The 22,223-nt window shown below is 40.9% G+C and overlaps 1 protein-coding gene across 2 annotated transcripts in view; it reads left to right on the top strand.

Annotated features, from left to right (window-relative positions):
* Window positions 1-22,223, top strand: part of DNAH12 (dynein axonemal heavy chain 12) — a 159,482-nt gene that overhangs the window by 94,555 nt on the left and 42,704 nt on the right. Inside the window, exons 48-55 of one of the 2 annotated variants that reach the window (XM_084793926.1) lie at window positions 44-124; window positions 2,680-2,856; window positions 6,071-6,202; window positions 8,553-8,642; window positions 11,317-11,457; window positions 19,300-19,541; window positions 20,558-20,705; window positions 21,160-21,305. In XM_084793926.1, coding sequence (XP_084650052.1) covers window positions 44-124; window positions 2,680-2,856; window positions 6,071-6,202; window positions 8,553-8,642; window positions 11,317-11,457; window positions 19,300-19,541; window positions 20,558-20,705; window positions 21,160-21,305 — 1,157 coding nt within the window. Of the gene's footprint in view, window positions 1-43; window positions 125-2,679; window positions 2,861-6,070; window positions 6,203-8,552; window positions 8,643-11,316; window positions 11,458-19,299; window positions 19,542-20,557; window positions 20,706-21,159; window positions 21,306-22,223 lie in introns of both variants that reach the window. The other variant, XM_084793925.1, reaches the window with a different exon arrangement.

The raw sequence follows: 22,223 nt of genomic DNA, 5'->3' as shown, positions 1-22,223 counted from the left end.
GCTATTACAGAAGTGAAAACTTAATGGCAAACTGTCTGTTTAGGTTGGTGAAATGAAACTGGAGCTTGTTGAATTACAGCCCAAATTGGAGGAGGCTAAAATTGAAAATGCACACATGATGCAGGTAGGGTATCAATTGAATAGTGTAAAACTAGTCTTGAAGCTAACCCTTAAATTTCTGGTATGGGACCTGTGGAGATTATACTTTTCTACTGACTGGCTATCTCACTGGTTCTGTATGTCTGTCACTTTGAAAGGACGGTATGGAACCCATTTCCAAATAAGGTCATAGGTATTTATGTTTCTTCTTATTGTATTCTACATGTAGTTTTTTGTTTTAAAATATTTTATTAGTTCTTTCAGAATTCCATACATTGTATTTTAATCATTCCATCTCCCTTTTCATCTCCTCCCAGATCCACCCCCTCATTCTATACCCACCCAACTTTATGTCCTCATTTTTTTTAACCCATTGAGTCCCATTAGTGCTGCTTATATACTCCTAAATACTAGAGTATATTAGACCTACCAGAAAGAAAGCTAATTCTCTCTCTTCCAACAGCTCTCGCTTTCCAATAGCTCTTTGGCTAGGAATGGTCATTGTATGAGTTTGCACAGGACTTGTGCGTGCTGCCATAGTTGCTGAGCTCGTGTATGCAACTGCCCTGTGGTAGCCAGAAAACATGTTTCCTAGCAGTCATCTACTGGCTCTGACACTTACAGTCTTTCTACCCCGTCTTCTGGAATGATCCCAAAACTTGGGAGGAGAAGGATGGGATATAGAAGCTTCTCTGCTGAAATTTGAGAGCTGCATTAATCTTTGATTATGAGAAATTGTTAGGAGGCAGCAGAGTAATAGTAACAATTCTCGCCTACAACCTCTGTGGTTCTTGGCTCAAATAACACCGCCAAATATGGGTGCATCATTTGAGTCAGGTCTTAAATCTTATCAGAAAGTATTTTATTATTCCCATTCCATTTATCCCACCGCTGTACTGGTGAGAATTTCTTGACAAGCAGGTAATTATTATAGCTGGCGGGTTCAAAGCACGACACTTTCCAGCACCATGAAAGGTAGTCAGTAGAGATGAGGCTTCCAAGTTACACACCAGCTTGATTTCTTCATGTTCTAGGCCTTGTGTATGTGGTGCTCAGCAACAGGGTTTTAGCAGGAAGTTCTGGAAGGCCACCCAGAGAACTGGTAATAGCCTGCTACATTTGGGTGTCCATGGAAGCTTACGGGCCAACAGACCCTATTTAGAGGTAACACGTTCCTGACAGTGGGTTTTGTTAACCAGTGGCATCTAGTCGGGCATTAAGATACGGTAGGTCCATGTCAGCTCTCTGTGTACGGAGATGTTTTAGCAGCCTTCTGCAACAGTAGGCTTTCATATATTTTTTTCGGAGAGTTTTTAGTGTTTCTCCCTGTATCTCTATCTCTATTGTATCTTCCCATCCCCAACTCCATTTCACCCTTCCTGTTTATTATTCCCCTTTCCCTTTTATATCTCTGTATTCTGTGTTCCCTCATTTGAAACGCTCTCCATCTCCTTATTAATTTCCTGACATCTATGGGTTTTCTTTCTTTTTTTTTTTTTTTTAATTAATTTATTCATATTACATCTAGATTGTTAGCCCTTCCCCTGTTTCCTCCCATTCCTCCCTCCCTCCCACTTCCCCCCTTCTCCCCTCCCCTATGTCTGTGATTGAGGGAGACTTCTTCCCCCTATGTATGCTCTAAGATTATTGAGTCTCTTCTTGGTAACTTGCTATCCTTCTTTTTTTTTTTTTTAAGATTTATTTATTTATTTTATCTGTGAGCGCTCTATCTGCATGTACACCTTCACGCCAGAAGAGGGCATCAGATTACAGTATAGATGGTTGTGAGCCACCATGTGGTTGCTGGGAATTGAACTCAGGACCTCTTCGAAGAGCAGACAGTGCTCTTAACACCTGAGCCATCTCTCCAGCCCCCATCTGTGGGTTTTCTAAAGGGGAAAAACAGATCTAAAGATTCAAAACTAACATCACAAATGGGAGAGGTGCTATGGCATCTGTGTTTCTGCATCTGGATTACCACTCAGAATGACTGCCTCCAGCTCTATCCATTCGCCTTCAAAATCCATAACAAACCTTTCTATGATTCACAATGGTGCGTTGAATTCCCTAGATCTTTCATCTCTAGGCTTGAAGAAGCAATAGGTTATTTGAAAATTTGCCTTACTGTTGGCTCAGTTTATTAACAATTAAACTTTATTATACAACCCAACTAGCATATACAAGAAGGAAAAAAAGGTTAAAGGGACAGAAGATTAAAACCTCCTGGAATCCGTTCGGCAGGACGGGTCCTTAGGTGTCTCAGTCCCACGAGCTGGTCCGGTCCTTTCCTCTCTCTCCACGCCTTCTCCTTCTCTCCTACCTCTTGTTTTTCTCTCCCCCACCTTCCCAGTCATATGCAAAGGGCGGTCCCTTCTCCCTTCGAGGGTCAATTAGGAAAACAATAGCCACGGTGGGGTTCCTAGGTAGGCTTCCTGAATTCCAAGCCCAGGAAGGCTCCAAACAGTCTCTCACAAGGTATTCATGGTGTGCCCCAAGGGTAAAGCCCGCCAAGACTGCTTCCACCTGCGACAAAGCTTAATCTATCCCACACCTTACTTTTTCCACATTTCTTTTCTTTAGATTATTGAGGTAGAATCTGCACAAGTGGAAGCAAAAAGAACGTTTGTGAAGTTAGATGAAGAGATAGCCAGCGGGAAGGCCGAAGAAGCCCAGGCTCTGAAAAATGAGTGTGAAAGCGACCTGGCTGAGGCAATTCCCGCCTTGGAAGCAGCTCTGTCGGCACTAGACACACTTAAGGAAAGTATCTGAATTTGCCACCTTGGGTTTCATAAACACAAGGAAGCGATGTACAAGTTTTTAGTTAATGTGATACAGCTCTAGTTTGGTGGGCTATGTTGTTTGTCAAGTTAAATGAAGCTTGTATCTAAACAGGTTTTCTTTGATACAATGTTATATTTACATATTTGCTTTTCCTATGTTATATATAATTTTGAACAGAATGGTTTAGTAGAAATAGAATGAATGGTCTTTGTAAATCCAAAGAGTTTCTGCACGTGGGCCAGAAGGAAAGGCGTAGGAGAGGAGGAAAGGGGAAAGGGAAGAAGAAGAAGTGTGTAGCTACTTCTGCAGCTTCCTAGACATATGTGCACAGAAAATCCTAATGTTATATTTTATGTATCTGTTAGTAGTACCTTTCTGCAGTACATTGTATTGTATGTGACTTTTTAAGGCTCTGTAGGCAAGACCAGAACTACCTCAGCAGACGGAGCAGGAGCGCCAAGCACCTGTTGACTGGGGAGGCTGAGGGCGTGCAGATCCCAGTCTTTGCTGCTTCCTTCATCATTACTATAATCCTCCATGTGGGAGGCCTGGCAAGACTGTAAACTCAACCAACGGCATTTCAAAGAATCAAGCCCGTTGTTCTTTTAGTTGTGCGGCCTAGAGGTAGCTTTAAGATGAGATTATTTTAGGGCATTCATACTGTTACAAACTTGCTTGTGTTTTCACTGTGCTGTGAACTTTAGGAACTTAAAACCTTGGACTTTTTTTTTTCTTTTCCGTTCCCTTTTTCTTTTCTTATTTTGGAGAAGCTGAGTGTGGTGTCTCTGAGAGGGAGGAGCACAGAAGGAGCAGATTTCTAATATTTCCTTCCCTTTCCCTGCTCCCAGCCTTGATGATTGACATAGAGAATGAACTAATATGTGCTGAGAAACAGTAGTATATGGCCTGTAACACTCTCAGATATTTATCTCTGAGGCAAATGAAAAAATCAGTTACATAGCCTCAGAAGGTTAAAAGAAGATGATGCCAAAGCAGCATTAAGCAGCTTCCACAGGCCCTAAAACTTGAGCATAAAAAGGGAGAAGAGGGATTTAAAGCAATGAAACAAGTGGTTAAGATCAATTTCAACTTAACAAGTTTTCCAGAAATAATGAATAGATATAAACAGCTATTGGCATAGATTCAAAATATGGTAACAAGAAATTATTCTGAAAGCTATTTATTATATTATATTTTAAAAGATGTATTTACTTATTATGTGTACAGTGCACATTAGATCACATTATAGATGGTTGTGAGCCACCATGTGGTCACTGGGAATTGAACTCAGGACCTCTGGAAGAGCAGTCAGTGCTCTTAACCATTGAGCCATCTCTCTAGCCCCATTAACTATATTCTTAATTATATTCATTAGTGATATTCCCACTTCTAAACAGAATTCTGACTTTCCAATGGATTGCTTCAGGAATTTTATGAAACAAGACTGGGAGCTTAGGACTATGCTCTTGATGGCACACTGGAATTTTAAAATAAACACAAAGCTTAGATAATTATATTTAGAAGGAGAAGACTATGGAAACTTTAAAATAATTAAATTAGTTGTATCAGCCCAGCCAGACTGATGATAGAGGAGGTGGCCTGGGGGAAGAAAGGGTGCATAATAATTAGAAATGTTCACGTTGGAGATTTAAATGTACAGAGAGCAAGACAATTAGAGCACTCTATGAAGTTCTGTCATATCAAGTCTGCACACCTCACAGTGAAGGCCAACAGAGGGTGATAGCAAAGTGCACTTGAGAGGTGACCAGAGAAGGAATGTGCAGATTTGTTGAAGCCTTCAAGAATTATAATCAACCAGGAAGTCTAAATTACCACTTGTTTAAAATATCTGGTCTCAGCAAATGTACTAATGAAATCTAAAATAAATCCATTTTATCCACAGAAAGCCAAGCCATTCAGAAATTCCAATCAAGTCCATGCTTGTCAGAATACTGATATTACTAAATTTGAAATGCCTCTTAACACAAATCACAACATCAGAAAGAATCCATGGAAAAGAACACACACTGAGATCTTTTACATTCCATAAACACAAATACTTACAAAACTAGGCCTTACACAAGAATCTGTTTCCCTTTACTTCCAAGGAGGTAACATGGGTGTAGTTAATGTGGAGAACTTCCTAATGTGGTGCATGGTACATAATGTCACTCGGTGCCAAACTGACCGAATCAAACCAATATCTTCAACTACAAAATCAGAAGAAGGTGGTATATAGTAACTGTCCTGTGGATTGTCCGATTAACTTCCCTCATCTAGGTTGTCAAAGAGCTGGCTTTTATAGATGCACTTAAGGCCACAGTACAGAGATAGAATCCTCAGAAGTCTGGCGATGACCAAACTTCCATTGGGTGAATGTCCTAAAAGCTACTGGACTGTGGCCGAAAGGCTTTATCAATTAGCTGGGTTGTGTTTTATGCAGCAGTTATCCCCCCAAAAAGTAGCTTTCACCTCCAGAAGATAACCAAACCACCATGGAACTTAACCCATAACTGGAGAAAAGGGCTTTGTTGTCACCCCAAATAGACTGACACACGTAGTGACGTGAAGGCCTCACATCATGCTGTTCTCCCAGCTTATTGTCTGAATTCTAGTAGGATCTGGTGATGTGATAGTGGAATCTGTTCCACGTAGAGAATTAAGACACTTACCAGTTTTCCAGCACTTGAACCACTGCAACGAGTATCACAAGAATAATGGCGTAAGAGAACTGATGATATCTTTCCTAACAATATATAGGGAACAAATTATAGTTCTACTAAAGGCTTGATTTGTTATGTTTACATTTGCAAAATGATCCCCTGGAGGTTTCACAGCACTCGTCATAGCTTCCTAAGGACTCAGGATCTCTCAAACGGTCAAAAACAGCTAGGCTTGCTCTGTGTTCAGTTCTCTATTGCTAATTCTCCTTTATAACAATGCAAAACAAAAAAATACACAAAAGTGTTTTTATTATTTCTCTAAATAACTTTTTATTTTTATTTTTTGAGATAGCATCTCATTATGTAGCCCAAACTAGCCACAAGCTCATGGTCACTCTTTATTTCACCTCCGGAGCGCTGAGACTACAGTGAATACACCAACACCTGGCCCCAACACTAATCTTTCAAATTCTCATTATTTAAAAATAAGCTATTCTCTAAGGATGTCTTGTTTTCTTTTAATGCAGCCAGCTGATATTACAATTGTAAAATCAATGAAGAATCCCCCAGCTGGTGTTAAACTAGTTATGGCTGCAGTTTGTGTCATGAAAGATATAAAACCAGAAAAAATTTCAGACCCTTCAGGAACTGGAGGCAAGGTAATAACTGGGCACAGATTTAAGTCATATTCATGAATGTACAGAACCTATTTGTACCAACTAGTATCAAATTAAATACCAGCAACGTGTAATCCAGGGAAGAAATACTGTGTTCCAAATTGAAGGGACTCAGAATTAACTACAGAAAATAGTATCTGAATATATTCCGTAAATATGATATAAGAAAGTTGTGGATCTATGTGCTTCTATTTTCTTTTCTGTCCATACAGGACTCCCTACTGTTATGTCACCCATGCCTGTAGTCTGTAGCTAAGATTTGTAAGAATGTGACATAACATACAGGTGTGGGTTTTAAGATCTGTAGTAAAACAAAACAAACAACTCGTGCTAACAGGTCTGGTAATCCCAGGTCTCCATAGGGGAGGCAAGAAGATCAGGAGTTCAAGGGCAGCCTGGGCAACAAGAGAACCTGTTTTGTTTTGTTTTGTTTTAATGTAGAGTGCTATGCCTCACCTAGTAATTATAGCCCATGGGGCAGAAAGATCTATGTGAACTCCAGGCATGTTTGGACTCCATAGTGAAGTTCATGGCAGCCTGAGCCATAGGGTGAAATTCTGTCTATAAAACAATAACATAACAGCAAGCTCTGTGGAGCCAGGTTATCCACATTCAGAAATCTTGACACCTCCAGTAGCCATGTGAGCTTTGGATGACATGTCTGAATCTCTAAGGGATTCAATTAAAAACATAATCAGATCATCTACTTCACAAAGTTAGAGGGTATTACTTGTGCCTCATGACAACAAGCACATAATGAGTGGAAGCTGTTATTGCAACTATACTTCAAGGCATGTATCTCTCAAGGAGGAAGGCATCCTATACTGAATGTACAGACACTTTCTTTCCAGGGTTTTATAATACCTGGCCTTGAATTCTTAAATTACATTTTTAAATTATATTTTTCATTGAGATAATAAAATTAAAAAACTTTTGTCTAGTTATTCTAATGTACACATACACCAAATTTAAGAAAACAAAGAAAACAGAACTAACCTTTTTTAAAAATTAAAGTAATAAAAATATACTTTTGGTTTTTAAATTTTATTTATTTATTCTTCTCTTATATAGTACATCTGGGCCACAGTTTTCCCTCCCTCCGTTTCTCCCAGTCCCAACCACCACCTCCCGTCTCCCCCAGACCTACTGCTCCTCTGTTTCCCTTCAGAAAAGAATGGGCCTCCCAGGAATCTCAACCTAACGCAATATTACAAGATGCAATAAGACTGGCCCCAAACCCTTATATCAAGGTTGGATGGACCCAGTAGGAGGAAAAGAGTCCCAAGTGCCAGCAAGAGTCAGAGATTCACTGCTTCCACTGTTAGGAATCACACAAAAACACCAAGCTACACAACCATAACATGTATACAGAGGGCCTAGGTCAGACCACACAGGCTCCCTGATTGTCATTTTAGTCTCTGTGAGCCCCTATGAGCTCTGGTTAGTTGATTCTGTGGGCTTCTTTCTTGTGGTGTTCTTGACTCCCATGGCTCCTACAATCCTTCCTCCCCCTCCTCCATAGGATGCTCCAACCTCTGCCTAATGTTTGGCATATGCTCCTCTGCTGGATGAATCCTGCTTGGTGACAGTTACGCTAGGCTGCTAGGCTTCAGTCTACAAACATAGCAGGATATCATTAGAAATCACTTCATTGACTTTTTTTTCTTTTGTCTAATCATGTTTGTTTTTATCCTACATCTCTGTGCTATCTATGCTCTGGTTGTTGGCCCTCCAGGCAGTGTCGGGCATGGGCTCCCTCTCATGGTGTGGGTCTCAATTTGGACCACTCATTGGCTGGCTACTTGGACAAATTCTGGGCCACCTTTACCTCAGCACATCTTGCAGGCAGGACAAATTGTAGGTCAAAGATTTTTGAAAGATTGAAGTAATAAAAATTATTTTCTTATGCAAAACTGTTATGATATTGACTACACTAATTGCTTTTTTAAAGTTTTCAAAAGAAATAATCACCTCTATTTTCAATTATTAAATTTTTATGTATGTTTATATCCATGCTTAAAATACTTCATATTTTATTTGCTTAACTAGTTCTCAGGGAGAGGAGTCTTTTCTTCCTTTCTTCTTTTTTAAATATGGGGTTTCATACATAGCCCTGACTTGCCTAGGAACACTATAAGTTAACCAGCCTGACCTTGAACTCACAGAGATCTACTTGCCACCTCTAGCATGCTGGAGTTGAAGGCACATGCCACTACGTCTGCCAGTAAATAAGTCTTTATTTTCAAAAACAAGTTGATATTTTTATGATCGTTCTGACTAATGTGCTCTTTTAATTGTACAGCTAATATATTTCCATAAATTTCATTTGTAGATACTTGATTACTGGGGACCTAGCAAAAAAGTTCTGGGAGATATGAATTTCCTGAGAGACTTGAGAGAGTATGACAAGGACAACATTCCAGTAAGTTATATCGGGTTTTCTTCTCAAGTGTGATTTTGTCATAATGTGGAAGATCTTTAATTTATATACCGTCTTATAAAACATAAGGGTCAGGAGCAGGAGAGATGGCTCAGAGTTACGAGCACTGTCTGCTCTTCCAGAGGTTCTGAGGTCTATTCCCAGCAACCACACAGTGGCTCACAACCATCTATAATGTAATCTAATGCCCTCTTCTGGCCTGCAGAGTGTACATGCAAGCAGAACACTGTATATGTAATAAAGAAATCTTTATTTTAAAAAAACATAAGGGTATAATCATTTTGTGAGATTAAAGATAATTGATAAAAGGGCACTGAATTAACGGCCATAGAATGAATTTTCATAATGCAAAAAAAATCACGCAGTTGATTACCAAGAGTTAATAAATTACTATTTGAGTGTACTGTTAACCTGAAAAAGTTTACATAAAATAAGAAGGTATCAGATTTTCCATTTGGATTGTTACTTATTAGTGTTTAGTTGTTTTTATTGTTTTTAAATGTTCTATCATGCACAAAGACTCTATCATTTCTGGATGACACATCTTTGTTTGATGTCTATAAATTTGTGTATTTTTATCATAAATATTTTCTGTTATACTTTTTAAAACTTTAATTAATTAATCAATTAACTTTCCATCTCGACTGCAGTTTCCCCTCCCTCCTCTCCTCCTAGTCCTTCCCCTCCTGCCTCCCCTCCCCCCAATCCTGTTTCTTTTCAGAAAAAGGAAGGCCTCCCATGGATGTCAACCTGCCTTGGCATATCGATTGCAGTAAGACTAGGCACATCTTCTCCTAAGGAGACTAGACAAGGCAGCCCAGTAGGGGAAAGGGTCCTAAAGGCAGCAACAGAGTCAGAGACAGCCCCTTCTCCCTCTGTTCAGAGTCCCACTTGAAGACCATGCTACACAACTGTAACATGTGTGAAGGGCCTAGGTCAGTCCCATGCAGGCTCCCTGGTTGGCATTTCAGTCTCTTGAGCCCCTATGGGCCCAGGATGGTTGATTCCGTAGGTTTTTCTTGTGGTATCCTTGACCCCTCTGTCTGCTACAATCCTTCCTGCCCCTGTTTCCATCAGTTGCTGAGTTGCTGGATGAGTCCTCTCTGATGACCATTATGCCAGGCTCTTGTCTGCAAGTGTAGCAGAATGTCATTAGCAGTGTCAGGGATGGGCTCCCTGTCACAACATGGGCCTCAAGTGGGACCAGCCATTGGTTGGCCACTCCCTCAATTTCTGCTCTGTCTTTACACCAGCACATCTTATAGGCAGGGCAAATGATATGTTGAAGGTTTTGTGGCTGGGTTGGTCTCCTAATCCCTCCACTGGAAGTCTTGCCTGGTTACAGGAGATGGCCCATCCAGGCTCCTTATCCCCCGTTGCTAAGAGTCGTAGCTAGGGTCACACTCATAGATTCCTGGGAGGTTCCATAGGCTGCTAGCTTGTCCCAGAGACTCCCCTCCCACCCCAATTCCAGTTGTCTCTCCTAGTGTTCTCTCTCCATCCTCCTCCAGCCTGATCTTTCCTGCTCCCATTCCCACCCCCACCCCAGTCCCTTCCTCCCAGCCCCTTCCCTCAAAAAGCATCCTCCTCCTTTTGGGTCTGTGGATTATAGCATGGTTGTCCTTTACTTTACAGCTAATATCCACTTAAAAGCGAGTACACAGCATGTTTGTCTATCTGGTCTGGCTTACCTCACTCAGAATGATATTTTCTAGTTCCGTGCATTGGCCTGCAACTTTCATAATGTCATTATTTTAAATAACTGAGTAGTATTCCATTGTGTAAATGTACCACAGTTTCTTTATCCATTTTTCAGTTGAGGGACATCTAGATTGTTTCTATATTCTGGCTATTATGAATAAAACTTCTATGAACATAGTTGAGCAAATGTCCTTGTTGTATCATCTTTTGGGTATATACCCAGGAGTGGTATAGCTGGGTCTTGAAGTAAATCCATTCCAAATTTTCTGAGAAAGCACCAAATTGATTTCCAAAGTGGCTGTACAAGTTTGCACTCCCACCAGCAATAGAGGAATGTTCCCCTTTTTCTACATCCTTACCAGCATGTGCTTGAGTTTATCTTAGCCATTCTGATGGGTGTAAGATGGAATATCAGAATCATTTTAATTTGCATTTCCCTGATGGCTAAGGATATTGAACAGTTCTTTAAGTGTTTCTCTGGCATTAGTGATTCCTTTGTTGAGAATTCTGTTTAGATCTGTATCACTATTTTAAATGTGTGTGTGTGTGTACATGCATGTGTGCATGTGTGTGTGTGTGTGTGTGTGGTGTGTGTGTGTGTGTGTGTCTGTATGTGTGTGTGTGTGTGTGTGTGTGTGTGTGTGTGTGAGAGAGAGAGAGAGAGAGAGAGAGAGAGAGAGAGAGAGAGAGAGAGAGAGAGAATGAGATGAGTAGGTACATGTGCCTTGGTACTCAGGTGGAGCACAGGACAAGTTAAGCTAGCTAGGTCTTTCTTTCTCCATCATGTGAGTACTAGAGGTTCAACTCAGATGATCAGGTTTGGTAGCAAGTGTCTCTTACCCAAGTCATCTCAAGGGCCCTCAGTGTGACTTTTTCAAATTGCATATGGGTTTCTTCTGCTTTGTGATTATGTGAGACGTACTATCATTTTAAAATCTAAATCTTTGTCATCTAGGTGGCTGTTATGCAGAAGATCCGTAGCGAATACTTGACAAACCCTGAGTTTGATCCTCCTAAAGTCGCTAAAGCCTCTTCTGCTGCAGAGGGCCTATGCAAGTGGATCATGGCTATGGAAGTGTATGACAGAGTTGCAAAGGTATTTTTAGGATTTGCATGATCATTTCCTACTAAAATAGTCCCAGAAATGAAAGTATACACCTTACTTGTTAATTTATTTTGTATTAATTCCTTCAGAATTTCATATATGAGTTTTGAGTATATTTACCTCTCCTCAATTCCTCCCAGATCCACTCCCTTCCCTGCTTACCCACACAACTTTGTGTCCTCTTTTTCCCCCCATCCACCAGGTCAATTTGCACTGCCCATATATTCTTGGCTGTGTGGTCTTGCACTGGAGCAGGGTCACCCAGCCAGTGGCAACGCTCTTAAGGAAAACAGACTCTCCCACTCCCAGTGGCTCATCGGCTAGGGGGATTTCACTTCTGCCTCCCCTATCCTTTCTGGGACTTGGTCTGGCTTGAGCTTGCAATGGACCTGTGCAGCTGCCACAACTGCCAGGAATCCAGGTGATGACACTGTGTCCTCGTATCCATTCACGGCCTCCGGCCCTCGGAATCTTTCTGCTCCTCTTCTGCCTCGGTCCTCGAGCTCTGGGGGCAGGTACAATATTTATGTTCTCTTTAGGCCTAACAATTCTGTAGGATCTTTTTCTCCGTACCGTGGCCAATTGTGAGTCTCTGGGTTAATCACCATCCGCTGCAAGTAGAGACTTCCCTGATGAAGGCTGAGAGATGCAATATGTTAATGTATATGTTAATGAATATGTTAGTAAGTCACTAGGAGTCAGTTTAAATACTTTGTTCATTTAAGAGAGTAGTAGTACTAGGTTCTTCTCTAAGGCCTATGACCTGTCTAGCCTCAGGTTCTTGGACCAGTGATGGTGCCAGGCATGGACTTCATCATGTGGAGTGGGACTTAAACTCAAGTCAGAAACTAGTTGGTTATCTCCATAACGCTTATGTTATCATTACCCTAAGAGCCTATCTTGTCAAAGCCGGTGCTTATTGTAACTCACAGCGTTCACAGCTGGGTGAGACTGACGATGGCTTTTCTCTTCTGGTAGCTTTCATAGTCCCTTCTAGCACTATGGAAGCTAGCCAATAGGGAGGAAGCTTCTGGGTCAGTGCCACCTTACTATTTCCATGTTCTATGACTCAAGTACATGGTGTCTTCAGCATTAGGGGTCTTATCATTAAGTTCTGGATGGTAACCAATAGCTTTGGCAGGAGCCTGTAATGTTTGGGGGTCTATGGGACTTCACTGACCAACAACTTCAAAAGAGGAAATCCATTCCCGGCAAAGGGCTTTTTGCTAGCTTGTGCTATCTAGTCAGGTCACTCTGTTGTCCATTATAGGATAAGGGGTGTGTGTGTGTGTGTGTGTGTGTGTGTGTGTGTGTGTGTGTGTGTGTGTAAGCTACTATAGTAGTTAGTAGGTTTCTATGTCTTTTCTTTGAAAAGTCTTTAGAGTTAATTTTCTCCCCTTGTATTCCTTCCTCTGACCTGCCTTCCCACCCCCCACTTCAATTTAGCCCTCCCTGTTCTATTAATCTCCTTCAAACTATATTCCCACCCTTGTAAACCCTACTAACCGGTTATCATCTTGTGGCTCCTTACTAATTTCTAGACCTCTGTGGGTATTCCAAATGAAGTATGGATATGTGGAAATTCAAAGCTCACATTCACAAATGAGGGAAAACATGGGTCTGAGTTACCTTCCTCAGAATGATTGTTCCCAGTTCCATCCATTTACCTGTCAGTTAAATAACTTCGTTTTTCTTAATAGCCAAATAATATTCCATTGTGTACATACACTATGTTTTCCTTATCTATTCATGGGTTGATGGACACCTAGGTTGTTTCTGCACCATAGCTATTGTGAATAGAGCAGCAATGAATACAGATGAGCAGGTGTCTCTACAGTAGCAACTGTGAGTGAAATAAACCCTTTCCTCTCCAGCTTGCTTTTGGTCATGGTGTTTCATCACAGCAATAGTAACCCTAAGACAGCCTATGTTCTGGTGAGTCCCAAAGGGAGGGAGAGTGGCCAGGAGGAAGTCTTGGGAGCTGGCAGTGGAGCTGGGGGTTGTATGTAACTTACCTTTGTCTCAGGTTATGTGTATATGTGTGTGTGTGTGTGTGTGTGTGTGTGTGTGTGTGTGTGTGTGTGTATACATACACACACTACCATTATATATTTCTTAAATGATTCCAGGCAGGACTTGATCTGCTACAGTTGCAGTTTAATCCTCAGATATTTCTTTCTTTTCTTTTCTTTTCTTTTTTGCAGTATCATTATTATTATTATTATTATTATTATTATTATTATTATTATTATTATATTCACATTATATCCTGATTGTAATCCCCTCGCTCTTGTCTTCCTGTTTCCACCCTCCCTCTTCTGCCCGATTCCCCTCCCCTAGACCTCTGACCTGCAGGGACCTCCTCCCCCACCATCTGACCACATCCTATCAGGTCTCATCTGGATAGCCTGCATCCCCTTCCTCTGTGTTCCCACAGGGCCTCTCCACCTAGGGGCAGTAATCAAATTACAGACACCAGAGTTCATGTCCGAGGCAGTCCCCTGCTACACCCACTCCTTCCCCATGTGGAGAATAAGCTGTCTTTCTGTTATGTCTGAACAGGGAGTCTAGGTTCTCTGCATGCATTATCCTTGGTTGGTGCATCAGTTTGTGAAGGCCCCCGGATGCAGACCCACTAGCCTTGAGTGGTCTCTTTGTGGAGCTCCTGGCCCCACCCACATACAACTCGAAGCGCTTTGCCCAGGGTCTGGCTGCAGTATCTGTCCCCATCCCCTGCTGGGTGGGGTCTCTCAGGGGGCATCTATGTTGGGCTAATATCCACTTATAAGTGAGTATATGTCATGTGTGTCTTTCTGGGTCTGGATCACCTCACTCAGGATGGTCATTTTTAGTTCCACATATTTGCCTGCAAATTTGAAGATCTCCTTGTTTTTGATAGCTGAATCGTATTGCATTGTGTAAATGTACCAGTTTCTTTATCAATTCTTCACTTGAGGGACATCTAGCTAGTTTACAAATTCTGGCTACTACTCAGATATTTCCTGTGGCCTAGTGTGTGGAGAGTACGGTAGGTGTGGTGCTGGAGCAACAGACTTGTCGAGCCAGGCTTACTACGCGACAGCTGTGAATTAGAGGAATTAGGGCCTGATGATGGGAAAATAGAAGAAAAATCCAAAGCAGCCATTTTAACAGTTGATTCAGATTGGTTGTGACAACTTACATCTGTAGCCTCAGCTACTCAAGGATGCTGATACAATAGGATATCAAGTTTAAGACCATTTAGGGCTACAAAGTAAGTTTCAGACCAGGCTGGGCAACTTGTCAAGACCCTGTGTCAAAAAATTAAAATAAAATGGAGTGATAGAGTTAGCTTAATATGCATGACTCACTGAGTTTTAAAAGATGGGTCAAATCATGCATTTTCCATATGAGTCAAATCATGTGATATTTGTCTTTATATTATTTATTTCATTTGCCATATCCACCAAATATGTCTGTATTACCACAAAAAAAACAGAATTTCATTCTTTTCTGGCTAAATAGTATTCCTTAGTATATAGTACTATGCTTTTTTTTTTTTTTTTTTTTTTTTGGTTTGGTTTTTCGAGACAGGGTTTCTCTGTGTAGCCTTGGCTGTGCTGTCTTGGACTCACATTGTAGATCAGGCTGGCCTTGAACTCACATCAATCCATCTGTCTCCACCTCCCAAATGCTAGGAGTAAAGGCACGTGCCACCACTGCCCAGCAATGGAACCATGTTTTTAAACAACCCAACTATCATTGTGAAAATAGCTTTTCCCAAATACTGATATAATTTTGTGTGGATATATACTATCTAAAGTCTTTGATAATTAGGGGAAAAGAGGATGGAGAGATTTGGTTCAAAGCATGTATAATTACAGTTTTTTTAAAAAAGGAAAAAGTACCTAGAATATACAAATATAGAGAAACAGATGGTAGAATAAGTTATTGCCTAGGGCACAAGGTTAGGGGAAGCATGAGCCAGGTGGGCAAAAGTGGAAAATAACCCGGTTGTGAAGTTTCCATTTGGGGTAATGAAAATATTTCAAAATCGATCATGATAGTTGTTGTATAGTTCTATGAACATACTCAAGACCTTTAGTACATACCTTTTAAATAGGTGAATTATGTGGTACATGTATTATATCTCAATAAAGTTTCATTTTAAAAGTTGATTCAGGACTAGTGAAATGGGTGAGTGGGTAAAGATGCTTGCCACTAAGCCTGAAAACCCGAGTTGACATGACTGAGGGTCTTATAATTACACAGCAGGAGTAAAAAGACAACTTCTGCTGGTTGTCCTCTGATATCCACATGTATGTTGTAGCATACTGCACACATGCATATGCACATATACACCCATACAAATAAATAAATATAGTTTAAATTTTTAAATATTTCTAAAACTCTTCAGTGAGATGACACACCACATGTAGGAAGATCTAGTACAGTTAAAGTCAGAGTGAAGAAATATCCCTTGAAGCAAATGGCTTGACTTGAAGGGGATCTTTTAAGGAGTACCCACTGGCCCAGATTCCTGGGGCTTAGAGAATTTTACAGATTTGTCTAGTAAAGGTCTAGAAGAACACAGGGATTGCATAATTGTACCCAGGGAAGGAGGAGCATAAGTTAAAAGAACGATTTAAATATTTGGTAAAATGTATTAGAATAAGCTCAGAGCACAGAGTAATCAAGCTGTAGCACTTGAGAAGATGTTTTCCAATGAGGTGGGTATTTGCTGATAGAGATATAGTCTTTGATTTCATGTCAGGTCTGTTATCTCTCAATTCAGTTCATTTTTATACACAAACACACAGAGAGAGAGAGAGAGAGAGAGAGAGAGAGAGAGAGAGAGAGAGAGAGAGAGAGAGAGAAAAGTTGTTCCTTTTCCATATCAAGGCATCTGCTCCATGTTAGCCCAAGAAGGTAGTAGGGAAACATTCAGCAACATCAACATGGACAGAGAAGTATCCTGGCTTCTGTTACTTATTTTAACACATTATTCCTTTAGGATTTTATCCCAGAGGAGAGAAAGCCAGACATTTGGATCTGATTAGTTTTTATTACTACCCTCTTTGCCTCTAGTTTCATTCATGGAGATAACCCTTTTGGCCCCACCCATCAAGAAGGGCTGGGATTGCCCTGTTTTGGTCTGTCTCAGATTCTCTTTGTTTATCTTCTAAAGTCTTTGTACCAGTGACTTATGATATGATTCAATGATCAAGTTAATCAAAGCTTAGTTTTGATATGCTAATGGCACAACAAAATAACAATTTTTAAAAATCTTTTCTCTTATGGTATATACTCACTTATAAGTGGATATTAGCCATATAATGCAGGATAACCGCACTACAATATACAGACCTTAAGAAACTAAATAACAAGGAGGACCGTAGGGAGAATGCTTGATTCTCATTCAGAAGGGCAAATAGAATAGACACCAGAAGCAGGATGGGAGCCTACTATAGAGGTCTTCTGAAAGACTCCACCCAGCAGGAGATCCAAGCAGATGCGGAGACACAACCAAACTCCTGGGCGGATCACAGGATGTCTTATGGAAGAGTTGGGGATAGAAGGCCCTGGAGGGGACAGGCACTCTACAAAGAGACTAATGATGTCAACAAATCGGGCAGAGGTGGGGGTGCTGCTGAGACTGATGTGCCAACCAAGGACCATGCATGGTGTGGACCTAGACCCTCTGCTCAGATATAATAGACAGGCATCACAGTCTCCTTGGGGGTCCCATAATTTGGAGAGTAGGGACTACTTCTGACATGAACTCTGGCCCTCACATGTTGATCACTTTCCCCTGGCAGGGAAGCCTTACCAGGCCACAGAGGAATAGGATACAGGCAGTCCAGATGAGACTTGATAGTCTTAGGTCAGATGGTAGGGGAGGCTCCCTCAGCTCTTCCCCTTCTTCTGTGGGTCTGGGATGGAGATTGTGAGAGAGATTCTCAGTGTCAGATGCTGAGTTGGGACAGGGACTCTTCTGCAGTCAAAAGCCTCTCTCTTCCTCTGTGTCCTTGCTGGGGTGGGTGGTGTAGGGCTTCTGACTCCTCTGAGGCCATGTAGGCCGTGTGGTCCACCACCCTGTTGCTGTAGCAGTATTTATTGTCATACCAGGAAATGAACTTCATAAAGCTGTCATTGAGAGCAATGCCAGCCCCAGCATCAAAGGTGGAAAAGTGGTCATCACTGTTAAAATCACAGGGGACAGCCCAGGATGCCCTTTAGTGGACCTTCAGATGCCTGCCTCACCACCTTCAATATGTCATCATACTTGCTGAATTTCTTCAGGCAGCATGTCAGATCCATGATGGACACATTGGTGGTGGGAACATGGAAGGCCACACCAGGGAGCTTCCCACTCCGCTCTGGGATGACCTTGCCCACAGCCTTGGCAGCACCAGTGGATGCAGGGATGATGTTCTGGGCAGCCGCATGGCCATCTTGCCACAGCTTTCTAGAGGGGCCATCGACAGTGTTCTGGGTAGCAGTGATGGCATGGACTGTGGCCATGAGTCATGGATGACCTTGGCCAGGGGGCTAAGCAGCTGGTGGTGAGGAAGCATTGCTGACAATCTTGAGTGAGCTGTTATACTTCTCATGGTTCACACCCATCACAAACATGGGGACATCAGCTAAAGAGGTGGAGATGATGACCTTGGTCAGGGAGGCTAAGCAGCTGGTTGTGCAGGAAGCGTTGCTGACCATCTTAAATGAGCTGTTAAACTTCTCGTGATTCACACCCATCACAAACATGAGGGCATCGGCAGAGGGCGCAGGATGATGACCTTTTTGTTCCCACCCTTCAAGTGGGCCCTGCCCTTCTCCATGATGGTGAAGAAACCAGTAGCCTCCACAATGTACTTGGCACCAGCATCAGCCCATTTAATGTTAGCAGGATCTCACTCCTGGAAGATGGTGATGGGCTTCCCGTTGATGACATGCTTCCTGTTCTCAGCCTTGACTGTGCCACAGAACTTGCCATGGGTAGAGTCATACTGGAGCATATAGACCATGTAGTTGAGATCAATGAAGAGGTCATTGATGACAATAATATCCTTTGCAAAACATGAAGGAAGCCCTGGCACCCAGGTGCCCAACGTAGCCAAATCTGCCCTTTGCCATTGTGTCTCAGGGACAAGGTTTGCACGAGCAGAAAGCCTCTTGACATTTTAATTTTTTGAGACTTACTACAAAACTTTTCCTTCTTTGTATTTTTACTATTATACTCTTAATCTCTTCAAGGCCAATGTGATCCTTGGGGTGACTGGGAAGAAGGCCACAGACTTAGAAAGGAAAACAATTATTTTAAAACCCATTAAAATCCAAAGCACATTTATATAGTTTTAAAAAATAATATAGAAACAGAATGGCAAGGCAAGGTGGTTTGTATCTGTAATACCCGCATTTGGGAGGCTGAGGCAAGAGAATTGTCATGAGTTTGAGAGCAAAACGGTGAGTTCAAGGCCACTCAGGACTATAGAGTAAGAACCTGTCTCAAAAGAGCAACCAACAAGGGAAACAAAAAGGAAGAAACAGAATCACAAGGCTTTAATGCCCCCCTCATTTTTTAAAAGCTTAATGGCAATGTTTCATTATTTTAAAACACTTTACTACATCTTGTGATGTTTTTACTCTACATTAAATTCCAGAATTTATTTTATATGCTATAATTTAGAGTTCCAAATGATTTGTCTATTTTCTGAAGTATTATATGTATTTTTGTTTTATTTAATATTTAGGGGCTCATTATGTGTAATTTTATTGTTCTACCTCATGCCTGACCTGTAACTTCTAACTTTTACATAGAACACACAACATCTGCATGTTGTTCCCAAACAGGTTGTAGCTCCTAAGAAAGCTCGCTTAGCAGAGGCTCAGAAGTCCTTGGCTGAGACCATGGAGCTTTTGAATCAGAAGAGAGGAGAACTAGCTGCAGTAGAGCACCATTTGGAAAATTTACAGAAGATTTTTCTTGAGAAGACGGTGGAAAAGGCAGCTTTGGAAGACCAGGTGGAGCTGTGTGCTAAGAAGCTTGAGAGAGCCTCAAAACTAATAGGAGGGTTAGGAGGAGAAAAATCAAGGTAGAGCCTCCTGCTTCTCCTGCTATCATCACTTGTGTGTCACAGTCACTTGTGACTTTACGGTGGCTGATTGGGGATATGAGGCATTTTGTAAAGCACCTGGCCGGGACTCTGTGAAGTTTTTGTAACTTGTTTTCAAAACGGAAACAAGCAAAAGGAGAGGGGGAAAGAAGAAAAAGAAAACAATGTTTACAGTCTTTTAATCTAAATGGTATTAGTTGTTGGCTATGTAGTTATTTTCCAATTTTCTATGTATTTTTAAATTTGACTGGACAGTCAGCTATTTCATTACTGATATTGTTTATTCAATGATTAGTATGATATAGTAATTTAGTTCAAGTCAAATGATTTAGGAATAATTTTTACTGTGATGGTTTTGTTGAATATAAAAACTATTGACCTTATCTGTAGGATCTCAACTTTTTAACTTAAGGTATATCAAATAGCCTTGCTTCAGAACAGCATTTCTGGAATGAACTGCAAATATCTCTGGTTCTTATTAAATACTGAAATAAGCAGTGGAACCAAATCATCCTGGAGAGTATTATGAAGAAAAATGCTGGGGTTGTCATTGTTGTTGGAAAGGCTGAGTCCTACAGGGCATATCTACTGCTCTGATATTGAAATGTAGAAACTCTTAAAATATAGCATAATAGATCTAGGATAGTGTCCGACTTCTTTATCTTTATCTTACAGATAAGCCCAATATTTCACAGCTTCTTCTTATAGGATTTGGACAAGAAGGCCTTTGCACTTTTTTAAAATTGTTTTAATTTTATGTATGTACATATGTCTGTGCACCAGACATGCCTGGGGCCTGTGGAGTCCAGAAGAGGATGCTGGATCCCTGCTAGTATAGACAGTTGTGAGCTACCACGTGGATGCTGCAAACTGAACCCCAGTCCTTTAGAAGAGCAGCCAGTGCTCTTGTATTAACCACTGAGCCATCCCTCCAGCCAGCCCTTCCCATAAAATTGTCTGTTGTTAATTGGTTTTGCCTTTGGTTTGTTATACAGATGGTCTCAAGCTGCCAATGACCTTCAAATAACATATGAAAACTTAACTGGTGATGTCTTAGTATCAGCAGGAGTAATAGCTTACCTTGGTGCTTTCACATCTGGATTTCGGTATGAATGTACAAACGATTGGAGCATGTTATGCAAGGTATGAGATTCACTTAGTAAATTTTGTTTTAGAACATTCAAAGTATATTTTGGAAAATATGAAGGCATGAGGACAGCAAAAGGAAGAACACTAAAACTATGGGAAGTTCCTTTTTGTTTCTCTCTATATGGGTCTGTGTCTCTGTCTGCTTGTCTGTGTGTCTCTGATTCTGTCTCCCTCTCTCCCTCTTCCTCTCCTCCTCCACCTTCTCCTTCTCCTCCTCCTCCTCCTTCTTTTTCTTCTTCTTCTTTTACTAGCAAATTATTCCCAGAGTCTAACTTTCAATGCAGTTTTTTTCCTGATCCTTTTTATGGAAATTAAATATGCATTTTATTTTATTTTTGTTGTAAAAAAATTTTATTTTGTTGTAAAATTTGCTGTAAATTTTAACTTAAAGACTATTTCAATTAATAAAATGAAAGAAAACATCAGACTTTTGTTTTATTTCTTACAGGAGAAAAAGTTCCCATGTTCTGAGGAGTTCTCATTGAGTAAAACCTTGGGGGACCCAGTAAAAATTAGAGCTTGGAACATTGCTGGGTTACCAACAGATGCATTCTCCATAGACAATGGTGTGATTGTTAATAATTCTAGACGGTGGTAAGCAACATAAAGGGCTTCCTTTTGTGTTATTTGGAAGACTCCGAGCGTATATAAAAGCCAGAATGCTTTTACAAGAAGCATCAATGCCATGGTAACCCCTGGGTTCTGCAGGTGTCACTATGCCCTCTCAGCTGCCTAATCACGAATCCATCTACCCCCCTGCCAACCCATGCACATGTGTTTACAAATGAGCAGCAGACATACACTTCCCCTTAGCCACTTCAACATGTATGCTGTTGACTAAAGAACAGTATTAGTTTATGTATTTTTGTTTGATAAAAATTACATATAATAAGATACAGAAACTCAAATGTACCATTACTAAATGGTTAAGTTTTTTAAAACTATACACCTGTACCCTCAGACTTGGCTTGACCAAGATACAGAGCAAGGCTACCTCCTGAATGGTCCCTTTACATTCCTGTCCCACCCTTATCCCACCCCAGGGAATCATCGTTCCAATTACTTCTCAACATACATTAGTCATATCTCTTACAGAACATCATATCTATTTCTTGGCATGTATATGAGACATCTTCCTCCCAGTATAACTGTTTGAGATTCACCCATGTTACTCCATTTATGGGTACTTCGTTTTAGGGAGGGTTGTATTCTATTGTAGAAACACATCAGTGTTTATGACTCGCCATTCATTCAGTTATCTTACCAAATTAAAGATTTCTAAATCATTCTTGCCCCAATTGCTCTATACATAAAGTGAGGTGCCAATTATGCCTGAGTCATGATGTTGTGAGGTGTGAGACACTTTGAGTGTGTCAGATGAATTTAAGACTCAAGTGTATAATCATGCATGCTTTAGAAATGGTCCCATGGAGAGGCTTAAAATTGGCTTCAGTGGCTGAATAACCACAGAAGAGACTCTTTTTCAAATAATCATTTTCCAGATATTGAGAA

Source organism: Acomys minous (genome assembly GCF_964271855.1).
Source record: "Acomys minous genome assembly, chromosome: 9".
NCBI lineage: Eukaryota > Metazoa > Chordata > Mammalia > Rodentia > Muridae > Acomys > Acomys minous.
This window is presented reverse-complemented; position numbering and strand designations above follow the sequence as displayed.